Source organism: Paroedura picta, chromosome 8 (assembly GCF_049243985.1).
Source record: "Paroedura picta isolate Pp20150507F chromosome 8, Ppicta_v3.0, whole genome shotgun sequence".
Taxonomy (NCBI): Eukaryota; Metazoa; Chordata; class Lepidosauria; order Squamata; family Gekkonidae; genus Paroedura; species Paroedura picta.
In genome coordinates this window covers 66,762,307-66,785,052 of record NC_135376.1, presented here as the reverse complement: position 1 = coordinate 66,785,052, position 22,746 = coordinate 66,762,307, and the positions used below count along the sequence as shown (strand labels likewise).

The window sequence follows — 22,746 nt, the reverse complement described above, 5'->3', positions numbered from 1 at the left end:
CTGGGTGTCCCTTATCTACACATGGCCCCATTGTGTGGATTTTTTGATCCAAGCTGAGATCACCATTCAAAATTAAATGTAATATCTACAAACACAGACAAATGTGTTGTATCCAGATGCATTTTCCTGTGAATGCAAGGATATATTCATATGGAAGTTATTTCCCCGCCTCCCATGACAGTCCAAAATACCCCCTAAAATCCTGTTCCTGGGGAGTTGCCCCCCCCAGCAACAGGACTTTGGATGGATATTACAATCTACTGGGGGGGGGGGGCTGGAAAACTCTACTGCATGGATGGAAATCCTTGCACCTGAAGAAACACCCAGTCTATGACCAGGCCTATAATTAAGAAAACAGACCAAGCTAGACGTATTGTGGCCACAGGACTTTAATCTGCCTGGTAGATTGGAACCAAGAGCCAAACCTGTTCACAAAAATGAATGTGAAACTTCAAGGAGAGAGGAATTTGATAACTATTATTTCAAATTAATTAAAGCATTTTAAGTGGTTTCTTTAACTTTTACCACACGTTGTGTTATGAACGGATGTTGACAGAGACATAGTTATACAAAGACTTGAATAATACATCAAGCCATTTTCTCAGCTGAAAAACTGCAGCATTCAATAAATAACCAAAGCCTCGCCTGTTCCGACAAGGCACATAAGAACCTGCTGTAAATCAATCTGCTATTAAACACACCCCTTAAAGCCAGCACAAATGCATCTGTTACAATCCTGGAACCATGATTAAGGAATTATAGCTGTAGGAGCAGGTGCTCTCTCTTCCCCAGTCCCACTCCATTTACACCAGAATCCCTTCATGTTCCCAAAATGAATCATGGTTATTGCGAACTAGAGTTCAAGAACTCTTTAATTCCCTATCTGTACGACAGGTATACTAAAGATACGTTTTCAATAAATTGGATGAGGTTAGCTATGTGAGGTTCATCCATGGTGAGTAAAGGAAACTGCTACATTCAAAGAGATTAAACCCCTGATAGCCACAAGCATTTGGTTATTATCCTTTATGTTTTTGTATTCTGGTCTTAGACCGTATGACTAAATAAATAATTAAAAAACCCTGAAAGTCAGTATAAGAGGCAACACGAAGGGGTGAGCACATGCGCTTGTTTGCCTTCCGTGCCTTGTTCACCGGCCTTGCAGGGCAACTGGCCGGCCACCCTGTGAGACAGGACTAGAAGGACCGCTGGTCAAATCCAGCAGGGCTCTTATTATGCTCTTGCAGTAAAGGCATTCAATAATTACACAAAAAATGATCCAATCCTGTTGCCTGAACAGTTGTAAGCCCTTTAGTTATTTACCATGAACATACACACAGAAGCTGTGTGCAGCTCGTGGGCCTCTTGAATAAAGCATTCTACAAAGAAGGAAGAAAGGAGGGGAGGGTGTACAGGTGAAAGAAAGTTACGAAGGACTGACAAGCCGCCACAGCCATGCCAGGGCATCAAGGAAGCAGCTGACGAGTCATTTGGCTGGCTGAAGTAGAGTGCAGGAGACTGAAATAATATCGGAAGCCAGCAGCTGAAGTCTTGGCTCTATGGGACTGACTGCACCAACTACTTTGCACTTAAGGCTGCAATAGAGGGGTCAAATTCAGGCAGCAACCACCCTCAGGAGGGCACTTCCTGTGAATGGGGAAAGATTTGTTTGGTAATGTAGGTCACAGGTCTCCATAAAAGCGTCACCTCGAAATTAGTGTACTGAGATATATTGTATGGTCTCAAATGCAAGGTCACTAGAAACTTCTGCTGGCACCTAGGTTCTTTGCAAAGTAATTATAGCCAGCCTTCACAGACTCGCTGGAGGAGACAATATTAGGTTTCTAATCATTTCCAATGAAGCTTGACAGGCACTGATAAAAGTGACCACTTTCTGTCACAGGACTACTTTCAAGCTCTGAGTTCAAGTTAAATATTTTTAAAAACCATCATTTAAATTTTGGCTACCTTAGAAAAATTAAGGTTCAGAAGCGTCTAGGTCCGATGGTAACTCTGCTTCAGAACAATTTGGACTGGAACGGCTGTGCTAGGTGTAGGCCAGGGGTGGCCAAACTGCAGTTATCCAGATGCACATGCTGGCAGGGCCTCATGGGATTGTAGTCCACTGACATCTGTAAAACTGCAGTTTAGCCACCCCCTGCCACAGGCCAATAAACTCCATTCATTTTAATTGAAGAAGAGTTGGTTTTTATACCCCACTTTTCACTACCTGAAGGAGTCTCAAAGGAGCTTACAATTGCCTTCCCTTCCTCTCCCCACTACAGACACCCTATGAGGTAGTTGGGACTGAGAGAGCTTCAAGAGAACTGTGACAAGACTAAGGTTACACAGCATGTGGAGGAGTGGGGAATCAAACCCAGCTCTCCAGATTAGAGGCCACCACTCTTAACCACTACATCAAGACAGTTCTCTTGGGAAGGACCCAAGTAGTAGTAGAAGACGAGTTGGTTCTTATATACTGCTTTTCTCTACCTGAAGGAATCTCAAAGTGGCTTACAGTTGCCTTCCCTTTCCTCTCCCCACAACAGACACCCTGTGAGGTAGGTGGGGCTGAGACAGCTCTGATATTACTGCTTGGTCAGAACAGCTTTATCAGTGCTGTGGCAAGCCCAAGGTCACCCAGCTGGCTGCATGTAGGGGGGCGCGGAATCAAACCCGGCTCGCCAGATTAGAAGTCCGTGCTCCTAACCACTACACCAAGCTCGCTCTCTCAGCAGTGCTCATATTCCTTTCCATGCACCAACTGCTTCCATCCGATGAAATTAATGGAAGGATTTCTCAGGTGAATGGATGCTTGAGCATATTAGCATCCCCCGTCCCCTGGTGCCCTTGATGACAACAGGATATAGTGAACAATCTCCAGTCATAATATTTGACTCAGGATTCTTGAAGGCTTCAGGCTCCATTTTTCTAAAAATAGGATTCATGTTTCTAGCTTTTAGTATGGTAAGAAAATATGTTATAATAGATTCCTTTCCTCTTGAACTACTGTCTCAAGTACGGTTAGAAGGTACATATTTGCTGAAGCTAAGCAGATATGCGTCAGGTCAGGAGACTTTCCAAGGACCCTGTGTTGGTTTCCATGATGGAAGAAAAATGGGATCGATATACGGTAAAACTGTAGCTCAGGATATCCTGTCTTCATTGAGTCCCCCGCTCATTTGCAAATAAAATAAAATCAGAATTACACAATGCGCTTTATTTATTTTTTTACAGTACAATAATTCTGACTACATTTTCCTGGCTTCACATTTAAGTTCCTCCCCAGGTGCAAATATTCCATCCTTGGCTATCCTTGGGGCACATCAAGCAAATGGTCAGAGGGGTTTGCATAGCACTGGCCTGAAATGGAAGGCAATGTCATACTGCCTGACACAAGAGAACAAAGCCATCAATTGTGCCTTAGCCTGGGGGGGAAGGGGGAAGAGTACTTTAACTATAGTGAGCTGTTTTCATCACAAGAGGAAATTATTATCAAAATCTAGACAATGGTTTGTGAATTAGGGAGGTGGAGGGCTGCCATGTATAACTGCTGCTTGCAAGAACACATGTGTTTACACATAAAGAAATGCAATATCTTGTTTAAAAAACTAAGGATATTCCTTGAAGCTTCTAGGCCATAAATGTGGACCTGCCCACTTTTTCGGCAAAGAGTTGATTTTCCTTTTCCCATTTCTCTTACAACATACTCCCAAATCCTTACACTGTTCTCCTTGTTGTTCTCAAAGCAGCAAGTTTTTAAGATTCTATGTATGACAACTTCACGAGAGACAACACATCCTTTCAGTTTACGTAGCCAAATTGTAGTTTGTAGCACTCCAAGTGTTCTAAAACAAAAAGTTAGTCCGTATAATCAAAATCTGAAACCATATGTGAGCATAGGGCTGGAGGCTCCCCACATGTAAGTGAAAGAGAGACACAACCGTATGTATGCACAATTTAAGCTTTCTAGGTTAAGAAAGTACAATTCTGAAAGGAGCTAGATTCTAGAAACACTCACTGGTCTGCTCCCTCGCTATTAAATTATGTTTAAAAGTCCTTTATTTATTTATTTAGGGATTGATTCATATGCTACCCCTCTCAGAATAAAAAAAAACAATAAAATAACAGCTATACAAAACAAGTTAAAGTTGTAAAGTTTACAAAATTGCAATTAATCACTATTGTACCAGCCATTACTAATGGTGATTTATAACCACACTGGCTCACCAGATGTTGAACTAGGGAGGAATCAGAGGAGGGGACAGAAAGGCAGATGTTCACAGCTACAGATTACAAAAAAAATGTGACTGTTTTAATAGGGCCTTTTAAAGGGGGCTGGCAGGGGAGATTAAATGAGAAGAAACACCTCAGTGATGTAATCTTGCAAAAATACTCCAGTCTAAATCCATCAGCTTCAGTGGACTGGCATAATTCTGCATAAGATTAAGAGAGCCCTGCTATATCAGACCAATGGTCCACCCAGTTCACCATCCTGTCCCACACACTTTATCTTCCTCTGCTGCCTCAGCCTAGATGCTGCCAAGAATATTACAGAAACTCTTCCCTTACTGTTCACAAAAATAAAGCAACATAACCATGGCGTGCTCCATTTTGTAATTAGTCTTCTGAAGTATTTCTCTTCCCATGCTTTAAAGCATTTTTAGCACAATACATAGATTCCTTGATTTAAATTATGCAGTATGTGCCAAGACCACAGATACAAAGATAGCTACTTGTTCCACAAGCTTTGCAAAATATGGGTAGAACATTACTCTTAAAACCCCCTTTCCCCTTGTATTGTTAATTCATCAATGACAACAGAAACTCGAGGGTGAGAACTGAGGATTCAACGAAATTGTTGTTGGTGGAAAAGGGTGCAGCTGAGTTATGGTGACCCTGCAAAGCTTTCAAGGCATGACACATTCAGAGGTGGATGGCCACTGCCGGCCTCCACATTATGACCCTGGTACTCCTTGGCCATCACCCGTCCACATACTAACCAAGTTGCCAAAAATTGGAAACAAGTGGAGAAAAGGGTTGGTGGCATTTAACAAAGGAGAAACAATGAGCTTCAATGCTCATCACACCAATTCTTCCCCAAGATTAATTTATTACATGGCTTGTGTATGATGTAGCCCAGAGATCCTAAGCCTGTCTGGCTGCCAACTAAGAGACATTCAGAGGTGGTTTGTTTCCTTGGAGGTTGGCCTTTCGAGTGCTAGCCAGGGCCGGCCCCTGCTTAGTTTGAGATCTGATGGGATCAGGCTTGCCTAAGCTACCCAGATCAAGTCTCCTCTAAGATACACACACATGGCTACACATTAGCATCAAACACACACACACCTCCACATTAGCATTACCTCAACAACTGAGACTTAGGGAGCATACACTGACCAAGAAAACATGTTGCTTCACCCTCAGAAGTTTTATCTTGAAAGAGTAATGTTCTGAAGAACACGGAGTCCTTCACACCCAGAGGATAGCAAGAGAGCAAACAGAAATCCCTGCAATGTTAAATAACTGCAGGAAAGACTTAAAAACTGTATCTGTGCAATGACTAATCCAGCTAATTACAAGGCCTGGCCCTCTCAGAGGGCACAGGGCTCCAATCTAGAGATGACTAATATCCATAATTGTACTGTTAAGCATCCTACCTGTTCAACACCTTTCTTAAAGCATCAGATGTTTATTTTTCTGCTTTCTCTTCTTGGCTTGATCTCCCCTTTCTTTTCTGTTTCAGTACTTAATTTCAAACAAGCAAAGCAGCACCCCAGGGAGGCACTTTTGATCATCCCCAATGTGTGGGGGCCGGTTGTGGTAGTTCACGGCTGAGGAGGAAACTAAGGAGTTACTGAACCAGGATCTCCAAGCTCACATGCCTCCAAACCATGAAAAGCCAGAGCGGGGTAAAATTTATCCCATCAGAATTCTGCAGGGAAAGGCAAATCTGCTAGAGCAGCATAAAGACAACATGTTCCACTGTCCTACTTTACCATGCATGCCGGTGGTGGAAAGTGACACCTAGTCATGGCCAATTTTATGGTAACTCTGTGGAGTTTTCAAAGCAAGAGACACTCAAGAGATGGTTTGCCATTTTCTGCCTCTCTGCATCAACCCTGGACTTCCTTGGTGGTCTCCGTCCAAGTACTATCCAGGGCCTACTCTGCTTATTTTCTAAGACTGGGCCATCCAAGTAAGGACAATGGCCCTATGTCCTCCATTGTTACAATAAGGAACAGAAGATTCTGTGTACTGAAAATCATTTCAGTGACATACCTCTTAGTACTTCCACGGGTGAAGTTTCTTCCTTCCACTTCATTGTCACCATAATCCTATGAGGTAAGTCCATCTGAGACAGGGACTCGCCCAGGGTCACCAAGTCAGCTTTACAGCCGAGGGGGAATTTGAATCTGGGCATCCCTGACCCTAGAACCAACCACCTTACCACAACACCACTCTGACTGTGGCCTGGGTGCCAATGAAGTCCATTTGATCACATCTGTACCCGGCATTTCTGGTCCAAGGTGGCACAACTGGGCTTTAGTACACCAAATCCTCACAATAGCCTGGCTACAAGTAATAAACTGGTCCAGAATGCAGTGGAATGGGTCCTCACAGGGGCCCGTGGGGAGCCCACATACAGCCTGTATTCACACAGCTACACTGGATCCAGATTTGGAGACTGAATCAGATTCAGGGTTTTGGTTCTTATCGTCAAGGCCCTTAACAGTCTGGAACCCTCTTCCATTAAGCCCCACAGAGGGCACTCGGGTCTAGTGAGCAACATCTACTTAGAGTCCCTAGTCCTAAAGAGATCAAAATGGCTTCAACCAGAGTCACAGCCTTTTGGCTCTGGCCTAGCAAAACCCTCTGCCAAAGGAGACCAGAGCCCTGCGGGACCTATAATTCTGCAGGGCTTGTAAGGCAGAGCTTCTCTGCCAGGCATACCATTGGGGCCCAGTAAGGATTAACACCTGATCGCTAGAAGACTGCCCTGCCTAAACCTGATTCAGCCAGCAAATTAGTCAGCAAATCTGCCCCATGCCTTCCCCACCTGGACTGGACTTTTATGGACAACGCCACTACAGGTTATATTCTGGATTTTAATGTAAACTAGGTTATTGTATATTGTATGGATTTTTAGGAAATTATGTGATCTACCTTAAGTAGCCAGTTTGGTGTAGTGGTTAGGAGTGCGGACTTCTAATCTGGCATGCCGGGTTTGATTCTGCGCTCCCCCACATGCAACCAGCTGGGTGACCTTGGGCTCGCCACGGCACTGATAAAACTGTTCTGACTGAGCAGTGATATCAGGGCTCTCTCAGCCTCACCCACCCCACAGGGTGTCTGTTGTGGGGAGAGGAATGGGAAGGCAACTGTAAGCCGCTTTGAGCCTCCTTTGGGTAGGGAAAAGCGGCATATAAGAACCAACTCTTCTTCTTCTTCTTCTAAGTCACTTGAGAGAGGGTGGAATATAAATTTAAGAAATAAGAGACGCTAGCTTCCCCAAGTCCACCAGTGAACTCTGTAGCTGAGCAGGGATTGGAAACCAGGGCTCTCAGGGTCAAACCCTACACTTTGTCCACTATGGACCAAGAGAAGCTCTGCCAGTTTTACCCATCAGCTAAGCCACATTCAGGATACTCGGTCTGCAAGGCAAGGGGGGGGGGATTCAGGTAACTTGAACATATATGTCTGAAAGCATCGCTGGTCACAACTGTGAGACCGGAGGGGGCAGTTAGTCACCGATGGCCACTGACCACAGGTGTAAGTCTGTTCCTCTGCAGCCACTTGGACCTTTGGGAAAGGAGAGGGTGGGGACAGCAAGTTTTCACCCTGATTGGAAGCTACAAGCTTCTCATATGGTAAGCTCTTAAGTGGCTATTGCATGACTCCCAGTAGTCTAAATCCAGCCAAGAATCCCTTCCATCTAATGAACTGAGAACAGATTATACAGCCACATAAAACACTTTTGCTATTCCTCCCCACAACTCAGGTTCTCTCTTGACATCTGCTGTGCTTGTATTTTTATGCATCCCAGCGCCACTACTCCCTCCCTGCCCCAATAAATCTGGCCCTCTGCAAGCAGCGAGCTCTTACAACCCCCAGACCACATCAAAACACACAATGCTGTGCACACTTGCTTAGTGTGCCAATGCAGCTGGACTTGTTTCTGAATAAAGGTACGTACGACAGGGCTGCTAGTTTATTCACAAATAATGGCACTGGTGTCGTTGTCCCACCCCTGACTGCACATCACAGCCAAGACAGAAGCTGCAAACTGCCTGCTCTCATTCTGCAGAAGGGGAGAGCCACCGAAATGGCTGAGCCTTTGACAAGTCAAAATTCTGCAGAATATTGTTGAAACAGAGGACCAGAAAGGAAAGGGAAGAAGACTTCTGCACAACTGCCTTTCCCCTTCCCACAGTAAAGATAAGACCACCGAGAACAGGCTGCCCATAAATATGCATGTGTCAAATAGGCCAGGGATAGTCAACCTGTGGTCCTCCAGGTGTCCATGGACTACAATTCCGATGAGTCCCTGCTAGTGTTTGCTGGCAGGGGCTCATGGGAATTGTAGTCCATGAACATCTGGAGGACCACAAGTTGACTACCCCTGAAATAGGCAGCCCAAAGTCAGGGACTCAGCTAGCACTGGGGTGTGTGTGGTTTACAACTGCACGGATGCTGCCATCCAGAGAAGAAACAACCCGAGTCTTTTCTGAGCAGCAGGGAACACTCTTTTTCCCAAACCATGCCCTATGGATTAGGGCTGCCAACTTCCAGTTTGTAGCTGGAGATCTCCCAGTACTGCAACTGATCTGCAGGCAACAGGGACCATTTCATGGCAGCTTTGCGAGGGGGACTCTATGGCATTATCCCCCACTGAAATCCTTCCCCTTTCCAACTCTTTCCCCCTCCAGGCTCTACTCCCAGCATCTCCAGGTATTTCTGAGCCCAGAATGGGAAACACTACTAAAAATGCCCCCCAAACCCCAAGCTTGTGGCAGTGATCGTGATAAGCCCAGCCGTTGTTGGCAGACCCTTGCCCACAGCATAAGGACATTTCCCTTTTCACCAGCCTTAAACCCAAAGCAGGACTGAGGACGTGGGATGAGGGCAGTCAGGAGGTCACAAAATCAAACAGAGGAGTCAGTCCAGCCTGCCTGCCCAGGCTGATTAAAATATGTCCTGCCATAGCTGCCTCTCACAAGCACCATGAGAAGGAACCCTTCAGCAGATCAGTCACTTGAAAGAGAAGGGACTTGGTTGCAAAATCATTGCCCTGGAGGGAAAGAAACATTGCTGCAGCCAGGCGGGGCCTTCAATCAATTCAAGAGCTGGTCGAATATAGTCCCAAAGTCATTCAACGTTGTCTAAATGAAAATGCATTCGTCACCAGCAGGACAGATGGCCATTAAAAGAAAAAAAACAGGGGTTATTGTGAAACAATGAAGTCAACTTTCCTTTGAAAATTAACATCACGAAGTCAGAAGGGTGTTTCCGAGGCAGTGATTGACAGCTTGCATTTCTGCTCCTGCATGGAAAATCCCTGCATTTCTGCTCCTGTGTGGAAATCCCTGCATTTCTGCTTCTGCATGGAAATCCCTGCAGCTCCAGCAGCCAACCAGCAGAAGCCAGCCTGAGCCATGCAAAGCTAAAGGAAACTACTACCTGCATAGCTGCACTGGACTTCACAGAATATTCTGCTGTGGTCAACAAGCATTATTTGGCCGTGTGCCAATCCTACAGGGCAAGGAGGAGGGCTGCCCTCTCCCTTTCCTGATCGCTACCTTTGCCCAGCATTCCTGGGCCTCTTCGCTTTGGTCACCACACACATTTTGCTTGGCTTCTCCTGCTCCTAATGAAATTTCATCCTGCCTTCCCCCTGTCGGTATGCCTGCACCTTCTACTCTTTTGTGAGGCCACAGTGGTGTCGTGGTTAAAGAGAGGCGGACTCTAATCTGGAGAACCGGATTTGATTCCCTACTCCTCCACATGCAGACAGCTGGGTGACCTTGGTCTAGTCACAGGTCTGAGAGCTGCATTCACAAAGCAGTTCTGTTAGAGCTCTCTCAGCCCCTCCCCCCCACCTCATGGGATGTCTGATGTGGGGAGAGGAAAAGGAAAGTGTTTGTAAACTGCTTTGGGACTCCTTTAGGTATTGGGATATAAAAGCCAGCTCTTCATCATCTTCTAGGCTTGGGATCTTCTTCCCTGCCCCCCCCCTCCACTTAAAGCTCAGGGAACCTTTCAGCCTTTCTGAAGAGATCCATGAAAAGGCAGTAGATTAACAGGCCAAGGGAATCAGCATTAGGCGCACATATGCCGGAAGTGTTTTAGATGTCTGGAATGGAGGTACAAGCTAAATAAGGAACATCTTATAGACTTATTGAAAAGGAAAATAAAAAAAGAGGTTAGATAAACAAGGGCGGGGGAGGGAGGGAGAAGCGTAGCACACTCAAAATAAACTGGCACCAAGCTTCTGAACCGTCTGGGTGGCTTGGAAAAGAAAACAAGAGATAAAGCTATTTAAACTTTGTAGAGAAAAGCAACCCAGGCATTCGGCTCCTGCTACTTTCATCCAGGAAAGCCTAGCTAGCACTGAGGGAAAACTAATCCCACCCAGCTAAGAATATTAGCAGAGATGTTCTCCAGATCCCTCTCTTCCACCCTGTTATTTGGAAAAATCCTTATTGTTGAAACATACCAGATGAACTCAAGAGCCGGCAGATGTAATTCCATTTTCCTTCTTGAACAACCCAAAACGAAACGGTGAGAGATCCTCTGATGCAAAAGCAATCCATGGTACATGTGCTGAGCAAGAGGCAGGACTCTGACATGGTTACAGGGGCCTGATTTATTGTCCAAAAAGGGAGAACAGAAACCAGCGGTTCATAAGAGGAAGCTTCCATGGAATCCACAGTAAAAGGGAATTGGGGGAGGGGGGCGTGCACAGAAAGGAATACAACGGCAGGTAGAACTCCGCCAACTTTCAGCCCAGAGACCGTGCAGGTGTGCAAACTGTCTACAGAGGACAGGAGGCAGATTGGCACAGAGATCTTGCCAAAATTCTTAAGCCATGGCAGCGACCCAGCATAAAACTTCTCCATGAGAGTTTCACAGGAGCCCTGCCCGCTTCCATGCAAAGGCTCTCATCGTGCCCCAGGTTATTTTGCTTCTCTGGCCTGAAGTGCCAGAGAAAAATCAATACAGCTGCAGCAATGGCTGACCACAGACTGCAAGGACCTCTGGGGCTATAAGGCAGTGATGAGCAGCCTGGACAATGGGAAGGGAGGGGAAGAGCCAGGCAGACCCACGAGGAGCTGAACCTAGTTCAACGCAAAGCAACTTCCTCGAGACAAGCCTGAAATGTGCATGAAGCCATATTTTAAAGTCATATGATTTTAGCACAAATTGTTGCGGGCATATCTAATTATGAGATAATGCTGGCAAGATGACTGCCAAGGGCTAATGGCTGCACACAGCAGGGAAAACAGACAGGCACACAAAAAGGCAGAGAAGCTGCCACTGAACCGTGAATCCTTATTAATGAAAATGAATGGGGGGGGGCGCCTTCAAAAGTGGCAGGCGTTTCTTCATAGTTCCCTCTCAGAAAACCGAATGGCAGGGAAAGGCCTGAGCTTGACAAATGAGCCCACCGTCTTCCCAAGGGACTCCAGAAGATTCCATTTTAGTGTGTGGCCGTATTTCCGAAAGAAGTTTTAACTATTTAGGGACCAAAGAACAGGAGCAGGCCGGCTACAGACAGTGTGTACCAATGCTATTTTGGGTTGTTCGGACAATGGCACTTCAGCCAGGAAGATCATAGCACTATTAAGCTCCATTTTCTATGTGATCACTGCCTAGGCCAGGGGTAGTCAAACTGCAGCCTCCAATTGTCCATGGACTACAATTCCCATGAGCCCATCTCCCTTCCCTGCCATGCTGGCAGGGGCTCCTGGGAATTGTAGTCCATGAACATCTGGAGGGCCGCAGTTTGACTTCCCCTGGCCTAGGCCCTAGTGTATATTACCCAGGTATATTACCCATCATCTATTAGGAGGGCTTTTAAACAGCACGACACTTTACTTATTTGGGTTACAGAGCAGGGTTGCACAGGTTGAAATGGCTGCCATTTCGTTCTGTACACACCGGCACCAATACCAGCCGCCTTTCAATAGCAAACCTCTCACTCCACAGAATAAAAGCCCCAGCGGCTGTATTGAGCTGAGCTATGCGGCTTGGGGTTTTGTGGACACAGGCTTCCACAAACACTTCCACTGCCCATCATCATTTTCATAAAGGCATGCCTTTGGGGTGGGAGACCCGGGGCAAACCGGGGCAGTTGCAGCCAAGGGAAAGGCCGTGTCAAGTGTGCAATGCTTTTGTGAACCAAGAGGTCCGTAATTATGGCAGCATGTGACCTCGCGAGGTTCTGTCCGTCAACGGCCAGCCTTCCGCAAGCACAAGAGGAACCTCGTCTAGGAACAAACTTCAGCAAACTCACAACATTCGGAGAAGAGCCGTCTTCTTCTGCCTGCAGCGCCCGAGATACCTCCGAGCAGCTCGGGTCGGTCTTCGGACCCCGCCCCCCGCAGGACACACCTTTTTAAAGAGCCTCGGCCCATAAGAAATATGGCCTTAAAAAAAGAAGTCACTAACACTCCATCAGTGCGTGTTGCACAAACTGGCAAGCCTGACTTTTTTTCCCACTCCCCCTGAACAGGATTTTTTTTTCTTTTTTGGCACGTTGGATTGAAAACAGAAAATGAAACCACAGCGTCCGCTGGGGGAGGAGGAGATAATTTGACACCGTCCTCCTCCTCCACCCCACCCCCCCCGCGCCGCCGCCGCACGTCCCACCCCTCCCCCACCGCGAAGCGGCACTGCAACTTCAGCGCTTTCATAATATGGCCTGAGGTCGCCTCCTGCCCGGCTGGACGCCTCGCAGGCCCCAAGTGAGGAGAGCAAACTTCTCGGGGCAGCCCCTCTCGGGAAGCTTTTGTTGGTTGGTTTGCAAAGGGGGGGGGGGGCACAGACACACACGCACGCACACGGGGGAGGGGAGAATAAGCGAGAAGTGTTCCTACTTTTTAGTGCAATCCAGGAGGATCCCGGTGAAGCGCCGCTCCCCGCAGCTCAAGGTGACCACCAGGGCGTCGTTCACCACCTGCTCCACCAGCACCGGCAGCCAGGAGCCGACCTGCGGCTCTTTCCCCTCCGCCGCCGCCTCCTCTTCCTCCTCCTCCATGCTTTTGCTGAGGAACTCAGCGGCGGCGGCCAGCTCGGCTGCAGCTGGAGTGCGGCTGCGGGATCCCAGGCGGCCTTGCTCGGGCCAGCTCCCCTCCCCCCGTCGCCGCTGAAGCTGCTGGGCTGGCTGCTGCTCCTCTCGGGAGAGCTACAGTGGCCGCCGCGATGACCTCATGGCTCCAGGCTCCCCCTCGGCGGGGAGGATTAGTAGGTGCGCTGACGTCACAATGCCTCCCTCCCGGGAACGTTCCACGGCGGAATCCTGAAACAATTGACTCCATTGGGATGATTATGGAAGAACACGCGGGGTGCTTTCTCTTCCTCCCCCTCCCCCACTCCCCCAGACGGGTTACAAGCCCAAACAGCAGGCCTGCCCTCTGCCTCTCGCTTGAGCTCTCCAATGGTCTAGGGTTTTTTTCCCTCAGGCTCCACACCTTCAAACAAGCAGACGAAACAGAAACTGAATGAAATGCGTTTCTCCCCTGCCGCCCACTCTTCCCTCGCAAAGGCTGTTGGCTTAAGAAAACGGGGGAACGTTTTCCCAATTTGTCCCCAAACGGAGATGTACCTGGATTGGAAGGCTCTGCTTTACAGGCTGCAGGCTTCCGGACAAACTTGCACTAAGGACCTCTTCCCCCAACCCCTCCGCTGGCATGTCTCTGTGACCCAGGGGCATTCTGCTCCTGGTGGCTTGCAAATGAAACGGAGGGTTGTCTCCGAACTCCTCCAACTGATAATTGAGTCCAGGGTGGTCCAGTGACTTTGAAAGGTTTCGAACATTGCTAGAAACCCAACAAAATGCTTTCTTCGGAGGAGGCGACCGTGCAGCGCCCTGGTGGAGTCATGCTTACATTTTCAGGGGCACTGTGAGGGAAAGGGGCTTGCGAACCGAATGGTTTTTCCCCAGGTAGGCACACTGGGATCCAAACAATTCAAACAACTGCTTGGACAGGAGGTTTGCACTAAACTGAGCGCCCTTTGAAGTTGCTTTTGGGTCCTGGCCCGTCGTGCAGGTCCCCTCTCGGGTAAAGCAACACGGAAGTTGACTCTGTTCGGGAAAGAGGCTGAGAAAAAAGCAGGCAGAGTTAGATGTTCCTGCGTTGCTTGGCCTGCTGCGCTTGAAGTTTTCCACTGGGCGGAGATTCCAACCCTTCGCGTTCAGGGACGCCACATGGCTGCGTGCGCGTCGCCTGCTTCCCCCGGGCCTGTGCGCAGCGCGACAAAGGGAGGGCAGCTACCCCCTGTGAGCGAGGCTGCCCGGGAGGAGGGCTGCAAGGTCAGCCGCTCCTCTTCCTCTCCCTGCCACTGAGGCCTTCGCACGGCAGATAGAAATCTGTCAGGCTGTCAGAATATTGGGGGGGGGGGGGAGTGGGGGGAGGGGGGAGAGAGAAACGCTTCAAAAGATCGACCCAACGAATAGCAGCTCCCCTCGCTGCAAAGTTCATTGAAATAGCGCACCTCATTGCAGACTCCATCTTGGGCGGGGGGTTAAAGCAAATGCCCAACGTTATGCAAGGATGTGGCTTTAAAGAAAACCTCATATCACCACTAAGAATTAAGAGGAATGAAAATACATAAAAAGGGAATGCATGCAAAGCCCGGTTGTTGTTTTTAATTAGAATGTAGCCTTACTTAGCACAGCCCCATTTTGTTGTTCCTTGTTTAAATAGTTATACTTTATGCGGAATGTATTTAAATATATTAAAACAAACCCGGGGAGGGAGGATTTGGTCTAAAATGACAGTAGTGGACAATATTTTAATCACTGGAAGCTTTTCTGTCTTCCGGCTCCAATCGCCCCCCACACACACACACACATATACACTGTTGTTCAGCTGCAATTTCCTAAACAACAAATTCTTTTGCAGGGCCCAGAAATGAGTAATGAGAGACAGTGAAAGCTTACACCCCTCTGATACATTCCAAACCATTATTTAGTGTGACAGGCACATTGATTGTACCTTACCTTGCTGCCACTGGGTTCTCTGAACTTAAAACGCTGTTGCTCCAGGCTTTGTACAGGACAGCTGTGGCTATATATGGTCAATATTTAATAACGATTTCCAAACACACACACAAAGGGATGGCTTGCTCCCCCCCCCCCTTGAAGTTATCCCACAATCTCCTGCAGCCTGCATAAGCATAGCAGCCAGAAAGCATTAAAAAGGGAAGGGGATCACCCATTCGAGTAGGAATTAAACCCTGGCAAACGAGAATAATGGACATGTACAGAAATACGGCAGAGAAGAAAGTCTATGGCACGCGTTACCTGAGCGATCCCTGTCTCCGGCCCTTTTAACCCGGACAATGTTTGACAATTCCGCGAGGTTACTATGTGCCGCGTCTTGTTTCCATCGCGCTCCCTCTAGCGGCCTCTCGCTGCATTTCCCGACGCTGCGTTTCCCCCTGGCGGTCGCTGGCTGCATTGCCCGCGCTGACCTCTCCGGCCTCTCCAATTAGGGAAGTGCTGCCCCGGCGGCTCAGGCTAACCGGAGCTGCGTTATTAGGTGAACGACTGGGGCAGAAGGCGCTGGGACGGCCCTTCCCGACTGGTTATTCTATACAGTTTCCTCGAACTATCAGCTCCAGGGAAAGGCTTTGGAGGTGGTGGGGGAAACCATGCTAAATCAGTTGCTTTAGCTGTTACGCTAAAAATAAGAGAGTGTGTCTGGAAGACAAGATAGGCTTGGACCTTGCAGTTTAGGACTGTTTCTTGCACAGATTCAGTGGCCCTGCTGGTCTGAAGCAGCAGGACAAAGTTTGAGTCCAGGGTCATCTTTCAGACTAACAACACGTTATTCAAGGTATATATAAGGTTTTGTGTGCACACACATTTCCTTACATACAGTGAACTGTGAATCCCCAGCCCGTGGGTATATGGGTGAGCATACAGCATAATGAAGACGTTTAGCAGATGCAAGGACCAAACAGGGATAACAAGCTTAGTGTATGAGGTTACCATTTGTTTGGGTTTAATTGGGGGGGGGGGGGATGGTGAAGGAAGTAAATATGTTAAAATTGGAGACTAATGGGCAGATGTGTCCTTGATTGTGGCATGCTGAGAGTAATTAACTGAGACCGTGACATTATGCTCCAGACACTCCTCTCAAGCATGGAGGTATCTTTGCTGTATCTTCTCCTTTAGAGTGGCATGACTGTGTAGATTTATCTTCCCTGTCCCCAGACCAGAGAAATACATACCAATTTACGATTCCAAATTACACTACATTCTACCATTTACAGCATTACTTCAAGGTCTCCCACATGTCATTTTGATATCTCATTGTTCAGCAGAATAAATGTTCCCTACCAGAGCCAGCTTGGTGTAGTGGTTAGGAGTGCAGTCTTCTAATCTGACATGCTGGGTTCGATTCTGCACTCCCCCACATGCAGCCAGCTGGGTGACCTTGGGCTCGCCACGGCACTGATAAAACTGTTCTAACCGAGCAGTGATATCAGGGCTCTCTCAGCCTCACCCACCTCACAGGGTGTCTGTTGTGGGGAAGGCGACTGTAAGCCGCTTTGAGACATCTTCAGGCAGAGAAAAGCGGCATATAAGAACCAACTCTTCTTCTTCTTCTACCCACAAACTGGGCAGACTGGGAGAAGCAGCCCTGGAGTGAGGGGAACCGATTGGCCACAATGGTGACAGCAGTGTGATGGAGACATTGGTCAGTGATAGGGTATCCACTTTGAATGCAGAAGGTCCCTAGTTCAAGCCTTAGCATCTACAGTTAAAAGACCCAGAAAGTGAGTGGCCAAACTGTGGGTCCCCAGATGTTCATGGACTGCAATTCCTCAAGGGGAATTGTAGTCCATGCACATCTGGAGACCCACAGTTTGGGCACCCCTCCATCTTATAACTGATAGAACAGCTGCCAGAGTGGACAATACTGACCTTGATAAAACCAAGGTCTAACACAACGCCTGGCAACTACGTATGACTGGTTTCATGCAATGGGCATTTAGCTTTCTGATGGTCTCAAATGCTCTTCCAGGGCAGGTGTCCACCTGGAAGTTTCCCTTGAAGCCAGAGGAGCCTGGCTGCCCCTGAATGGAGTGTCAGCTTGCTCCATTTCAGAAGGGTCAATTACGGACAAAGCAGCTGAAGAAAACAAGAATGCAGATCACAACCATTAGGGAGTGGCCCCATTGTTACTCGACAGTCATACTTGCCCATAACAACTATATTATGGGATGCCGAGGAAACGATTGTGTTTACTGAAGCAGACATAAGGAGAACAATCAGTTTTTGTCTTTGAATACTCATGGACCCCTGGTTGGCCTGCAGTGCCCTTATCCATGTACATGGGCACTGAAGGACATGTGCCTATTGTTCACTCTTATGTTTGCCACAGAAAACACAAAAGCCAAATGGATTGCCATGTAAGGGGCAGAGCTCTATCTGTTCAGGTTCTAGGGCAGATCTATGAATGCAAGGCCACTGTTGGCTCCATCTTCCCATAAGGTATATGTGCAGCTGAGTGTATGACCATCATGTGTGGCTATCTACATACTTATTTTATTTTATATTTCTTTATTTTTTGATTTATAGACCACCACTCTCCAAAAAGGGCTTGTGGTGGTTTACACATAGCAATAAAAACACATCACCCCAATAAAATCCCAATAGTATCCCAAAATACTGTATACATGACAAAATACTGTTGTCATGTGGAAATGCTAGGAAATAACTGAAAGCACTTGGCACAACAGGCAGGTATGAGCCTAGACTGTTTAATTCATCTGGAAAGTACAAAGGGGACCTGCTTATCTGGAATTCTGGGTCACCGTGGAGATGTGCCAGGGAACCACCAGTAATTGTTGTAATGTACTACCTGATTGGAGATGTGTGCTTCCCCTTCAGATGCTGATGTAAAGTGGGTATATCTGGGTACCCGGAACAAGAGTGAAGCAGCAACCAGTGGAACCGATGAAATCATCATAATATTAGAGCTATGCTAGGTGCACACTATGTCAGCCTTTCTCAACTTTTTTCATCATTGAGAAACCCCTGAAACATTCCTCAGGCTTCAAGAAACCCCAGAAGTGGAGTTATATATATAACTCCCACACATTCAGGAAAACCATTACAGCACTGTGAAGAAACCCCAGGGTTTTACAAAACCTTGGTTTAAAAAGTCTGCACCATGTGTAAATGCAAATATACATTGTATGGTGATGAGGCAAGGTGCTCTTGGCTGATTCAGTACTTTGTTTTTTCCATTGTGGATCCAGCAGAGTTCAGATCGATTTGAACTCGGGTCTTCCTCTATCCCCCTCCCCTGATTGAAACAAAAAGTTTTTTGCACTTGATTGGGGAAGCTCAGCGGGGAGGGGAGCCAAGCGCAGCAGGTGTCTCTTTCTTTTCTTGAATGGGGGGGGGGGATTGGAGACAGCAGAGGAGGGGGCAATAAATCCAAGAGGCAATTAGGGGTTCTAGAGCACAGTCACTTTAAGAGAAGCCTTGTAATAAGGAACCAGGAACCAGAAAGTCTTTGAAATGACACCCTGGCCAATCAGGGAAGACTGCTTTGCTATGAGGCATGGAGAAGGGAGTTTATTCGCACAAATCAGGAATCTGCACACTTCCTGATGCCGATTTTTCAAATATCAAGGGTTATATCCACTTTCGGATATCTTAGGGGAAAGGTAGGGTCACTCTGGATCAGTCATGCATGTTGCAGAGGGAAAATTTAAAGTGCCCCAAATCAAAATGGAAATCGAATTCAGTGTAGACGGCAGGGATTTATTTGGAGTGGGAATGGGTAAAAAGCCCCATGCAGACTATACCCTTGAGCCTGGGAAAATGGTGTAATCTAGGAAACTGGTTGGGCACAACCCCTGGACTTTTTTTCCAAGGCCATTCCCATTGAATTTCATTGAATGGGAACTAAGTACAGTCACAACAAGCCTTCCTCAATCATGTATTTAAATTCAACAGGAAGGTTCCTAGTGATTTGTGCCTATTGTAGGCAGCCTTTCCAGTTCAGAACAAACTGGGCCCTTTGCTCTCTCCAAACCGCCCAAAGATACCTTCTTTTCTCTTGCTCCCATGGGATTGCATTCCTTGCGAGTCTGCCCTTGTTGCTGCACAGCTATTTGGCAGTGACTGTGCAGCTCAGAGTCATAACTCTTGGCGGTTGCTGTGCAGCCGCACACATCAATGCTGCTCCACAGCAGCAGAAAACAAGGCAACTGGCCCGGAGAGGAGCACATTGTCTACGTGGCAATATGGCCCTGAACAGGAATGCTGTCCAAACACTGTTCCTAAGATACCATCAAACAGACTGGATGAAGGCAGCGTGGGCTCTTCTCTCAAGTGTGTGCACCTCCTTGGTTTCTGCACATGAGGTATTTGTGAACAGCACCCCACCAAAAGCCACAGGTTCATCAGTGATGTACACTGAGGAAGGAAAGGGAGTTGCAGTGCAGCCTTGTGCATTGTACTCAAATGTTACAGCTTGCTGAGTTCAATATGACTTGCCCCCTAAATAATGCATAGGATTGCAGCCTTGCAGGCCAGCGGGGACCCCTATTCAGTTCCCCAGGCATGTCATTTGTCTGTAAAAAAGCAGTCACAGAGGACTTCAGATAGAGATCCACCTGCCTTGCCAGTGAGGGAAAAGATAAAGAAAAAACAAAAAAGGGGGTGAACCCAACATGAATATCAAGCTGGGATCCTGAAATTGATGAAATGAAAATGAAATGAAAAAAAGGAAAATAATAAAATGTCACTGTTTATAACATAGTGCTCAGAATTAGGATTAAAAATGACAACCAAGATGGCTTGCATATGAACACACACTGGGGATTTAACTGCGATCCAAGACAGAATGGTGGTTCTTAGTTATTATGCTTGATGAATGTGGCCAGAACTGATGATGCAGATTTGATTAACATCTGTTACTTGGGGCTTCACTTTTGTTACTCATATACAACCTCCTTTGCCTTTAAAAGATATTTAATGTCAATATAGTTATTATTTACGTATACAATTGTGACCACTGAAGAAGGTCCTCAGGGTCAAAGCACATCAGCTCTTTTGGTTATTACACACGTGTAACCATGATGGTGAGTGTTTGACACTAGATGTACAACATCATTTTGTTGCTGTTTATGTGGATTTGAGTTTTTAATGGTATCTTTGTATGCCACTTATAATCCTAATTATGCATACTATTTACTTTATTCTGTTTGCTCAACCTTCAGCTTCCTCAAGAGAGAGTTAACTCTTCCCTCATAGCATTTTCCCAACTGGAAATGTCCCTCTTCAAGTCCTTTAAATTCCAGGAAGAAGGGGGGGGGGGAAAGATAAGTATTCAGAGTATGCTCCTTTTTTTGTTCAGATGGGGCTAAAACAGCCCAAGGGCTCTTTCCAACCTTCTGATGGTAATTCAACACTAGAGAAATGGTAAGGAGGAACAGTTAAAGGCCATTGCAGCCCCAATCCATATTGCTCCCCTTCTTACCAATTGCTGATTTTTGCAGCTAAATTACACATCTGGGGATCCGTAAATGCCTAACAGTGGGAAGAAGTCTGCACATTCTTCACCACTGCAGAAATAAATGTCCTGAACTGACCTTCAGATTGTAATTCAGCATTGTAAACAGATTTATTCCTTGTGTCAGGAAATGGGTGGATTATATAGTTCTGCTTCTTCCGGTTAAAGGATATACTTAGCTGGACGTGCAGTTTGCTGTGTTATCTTTTTTTTAAACATGATGAGTTCCTCAAGGCAGGAGTCTCCCGTCCATGATCTCACTGAGGCCATTCCCTTAAGGGTTTCAGCCTTCCAATGGAGCCTGTTATATCAGGGGGACAGAAACCTTCCCACACTCCACATATCCAAAGTCATCACCAAAAAAAGGGCCAGCTTCACACAAGGCAGTTTCCCACGCAGATATTGCCATGTGTCTGCTTTTCCATATGGATACATAATCAAAAGTACAGCTGTGGGTTTTCTTCCACATGGCAATGTTTCTATAAATGATTTCCAAACACCTAAGTCCATATGCAATTGCTGTATATCTGCTATATACTCCAATGCTGATATTCTAAGGTTCTCAGTCCATTGATTTACCACAGGTGAGCTTTCACCTTCCCAGTGTTGTAAAATCACTCCTTTATCTTTAATAAAGGCAAGGAAAGTCCATTTCTGTTGATGTCACTAAGTCTTCAAGAGATGTGCAGATAGTTTAGTACATAAGAATCCTCAAAATCAATGTACATTCTAATTTGAAATTGATATGAGTAGTAACTTCTCCCCAGTTGAGAAGGGTGGGTGCCTACCTGCCTTGTCGGCGGGCAGCCACGTAATGGCAGCTGTCGGCCGAATGTGGCGCAGCTTGGGGGGTGGACGGGTCGGGAGGCTCTTTGCGCCTCACAACTCGTCAGTCTGGGGGGAAGGGGCTAATCGTTGGGCCCCCCATCCCAGACTGAGCCCTCCCCCACACCCCTTGCTGCTTTATTTATACCGCTCCCGCAGAGCGGTGTAAAGATATTCAGCTATACTGATCAGCTGTCTTTTTCACTCCCCCTTCCCTTTCCATGCAAGGAGACGTGAAACGGATGGCTGAATGGCTGGCAGCCATTTAAACCCTCTGTTTTGCTCCTCCCCCCCCTTCCAAAGGGAGGGAAGCAATGGCCTCATAGCAGACAGGTGCACCCACCCTGCTTTAAGACTGAAACGGCTGCCAGCCATTTAATACTCTTAGGTTTAATCCATCAGCTGTTAGGTTTAAATGGCTGACAGCCTGTTTTGCTTTATCCCCATTTCCAAAGGGAGGGAAAAAGATGGAGCATTGAAGTGGCTGAGTCATTTCAGCCTCAAAGCAGAGAGGTGCACTCACCCTGGTGTAAGGTTGAAATGGCTGTAAGCCATTTTAGCAACCCATTTCACTCCCTCAAAACCGGAGGGGGCAAAAGCGAAGCAGTCCAGGATTGGTCTGGGTGGCAAAGGGGTGGTTCAGTGCCACATGGCCTATGGTTGGCTCCTTTCGCAGTTTAGTTTGAACTGAGCTATAAGAGGGGGCCAGCCCTGAATCAGCACTGGCAGAGGGAGCTTACAGCTCTGCTTCACCTGGGCGGGGGCTGCCTCCCTTTGGAGTCTAGGATTGGCCATGGCAGCACAGAACTCTCAGCTTCTGCACCCAAGCTGATTCTGGCTTTTAATTTTTTAAATCTTTTTTTTCTTTTCAGACCTATTGGACTCAGGGGAAAAAACTGAATAAAAAAAAAAAAACCCACCCAAGTCCAAATACCATACTGATTTTTTTGAGAATACCATTGTTCCCCTAGTCCAATAGACCCAAACCAGAAAAAAAGAAACTTTTTTTGTATGTGTATGCACACTGCAATTCAAATCTCTGAGAAATGATAGAAACTTGGAAAGTGAGAATAAGGGTTAGGGATGGTTGGTTGGTATTCCGAGTTGTTTTATTAACTTAGTTTAAACCATGTTTTTCTTCCCAGTGGGGACTCCAAGC

At 46.9% G+C, this 22,746-nt stretch overlaps 1 protein-coding gene across 5 annotated transcripts in view; it reads right to left on the bottom strand.

Moving 5' to 3' along the window:
* The window catches only part of PWWP2B (PWWP domain containing 2B), a 33,780-nt gene extending 18,101 nt beyond the window's left edge, over nucleotides 1-15,679 (bottom strand). The window contains exons 1-3 of one of the 5 annotated variants that reach the window (XM_077350176.1): nucleotides 15,527-15,679; nucleotides 13,098-13,519; nucleotides 10,715-10,859 (exon numbers count right to left, since the gene is read on the bottom strand). In XM_077350176.1, the coding sequence (XP_077206291.1) occupies nucleotides 10,715-10,818 (104 nt within the window). In that variant the 5' untranslated portion in view covers nucleotides 10,819-10,859; nucleotides 13,098-13,519; nucleotides 15,527-15,679. Of the gene's footprint in view, nucleotides 1-10,714; nucleotides 10,860-13,097; nucleotides 13,635-13,825; nucleotides 14,067-15,223; nucleotides 15,243-15,526 lie in introns of those variants that run through there. The other 4 variants (XM_077350172.1, XM_077350175.1, XM_077350174.1 and 1 more) reach the window with 4 other exon arrangements.
* Nucleotides 15,680-22,746: the final 7,067 nt, after the last annotated feature.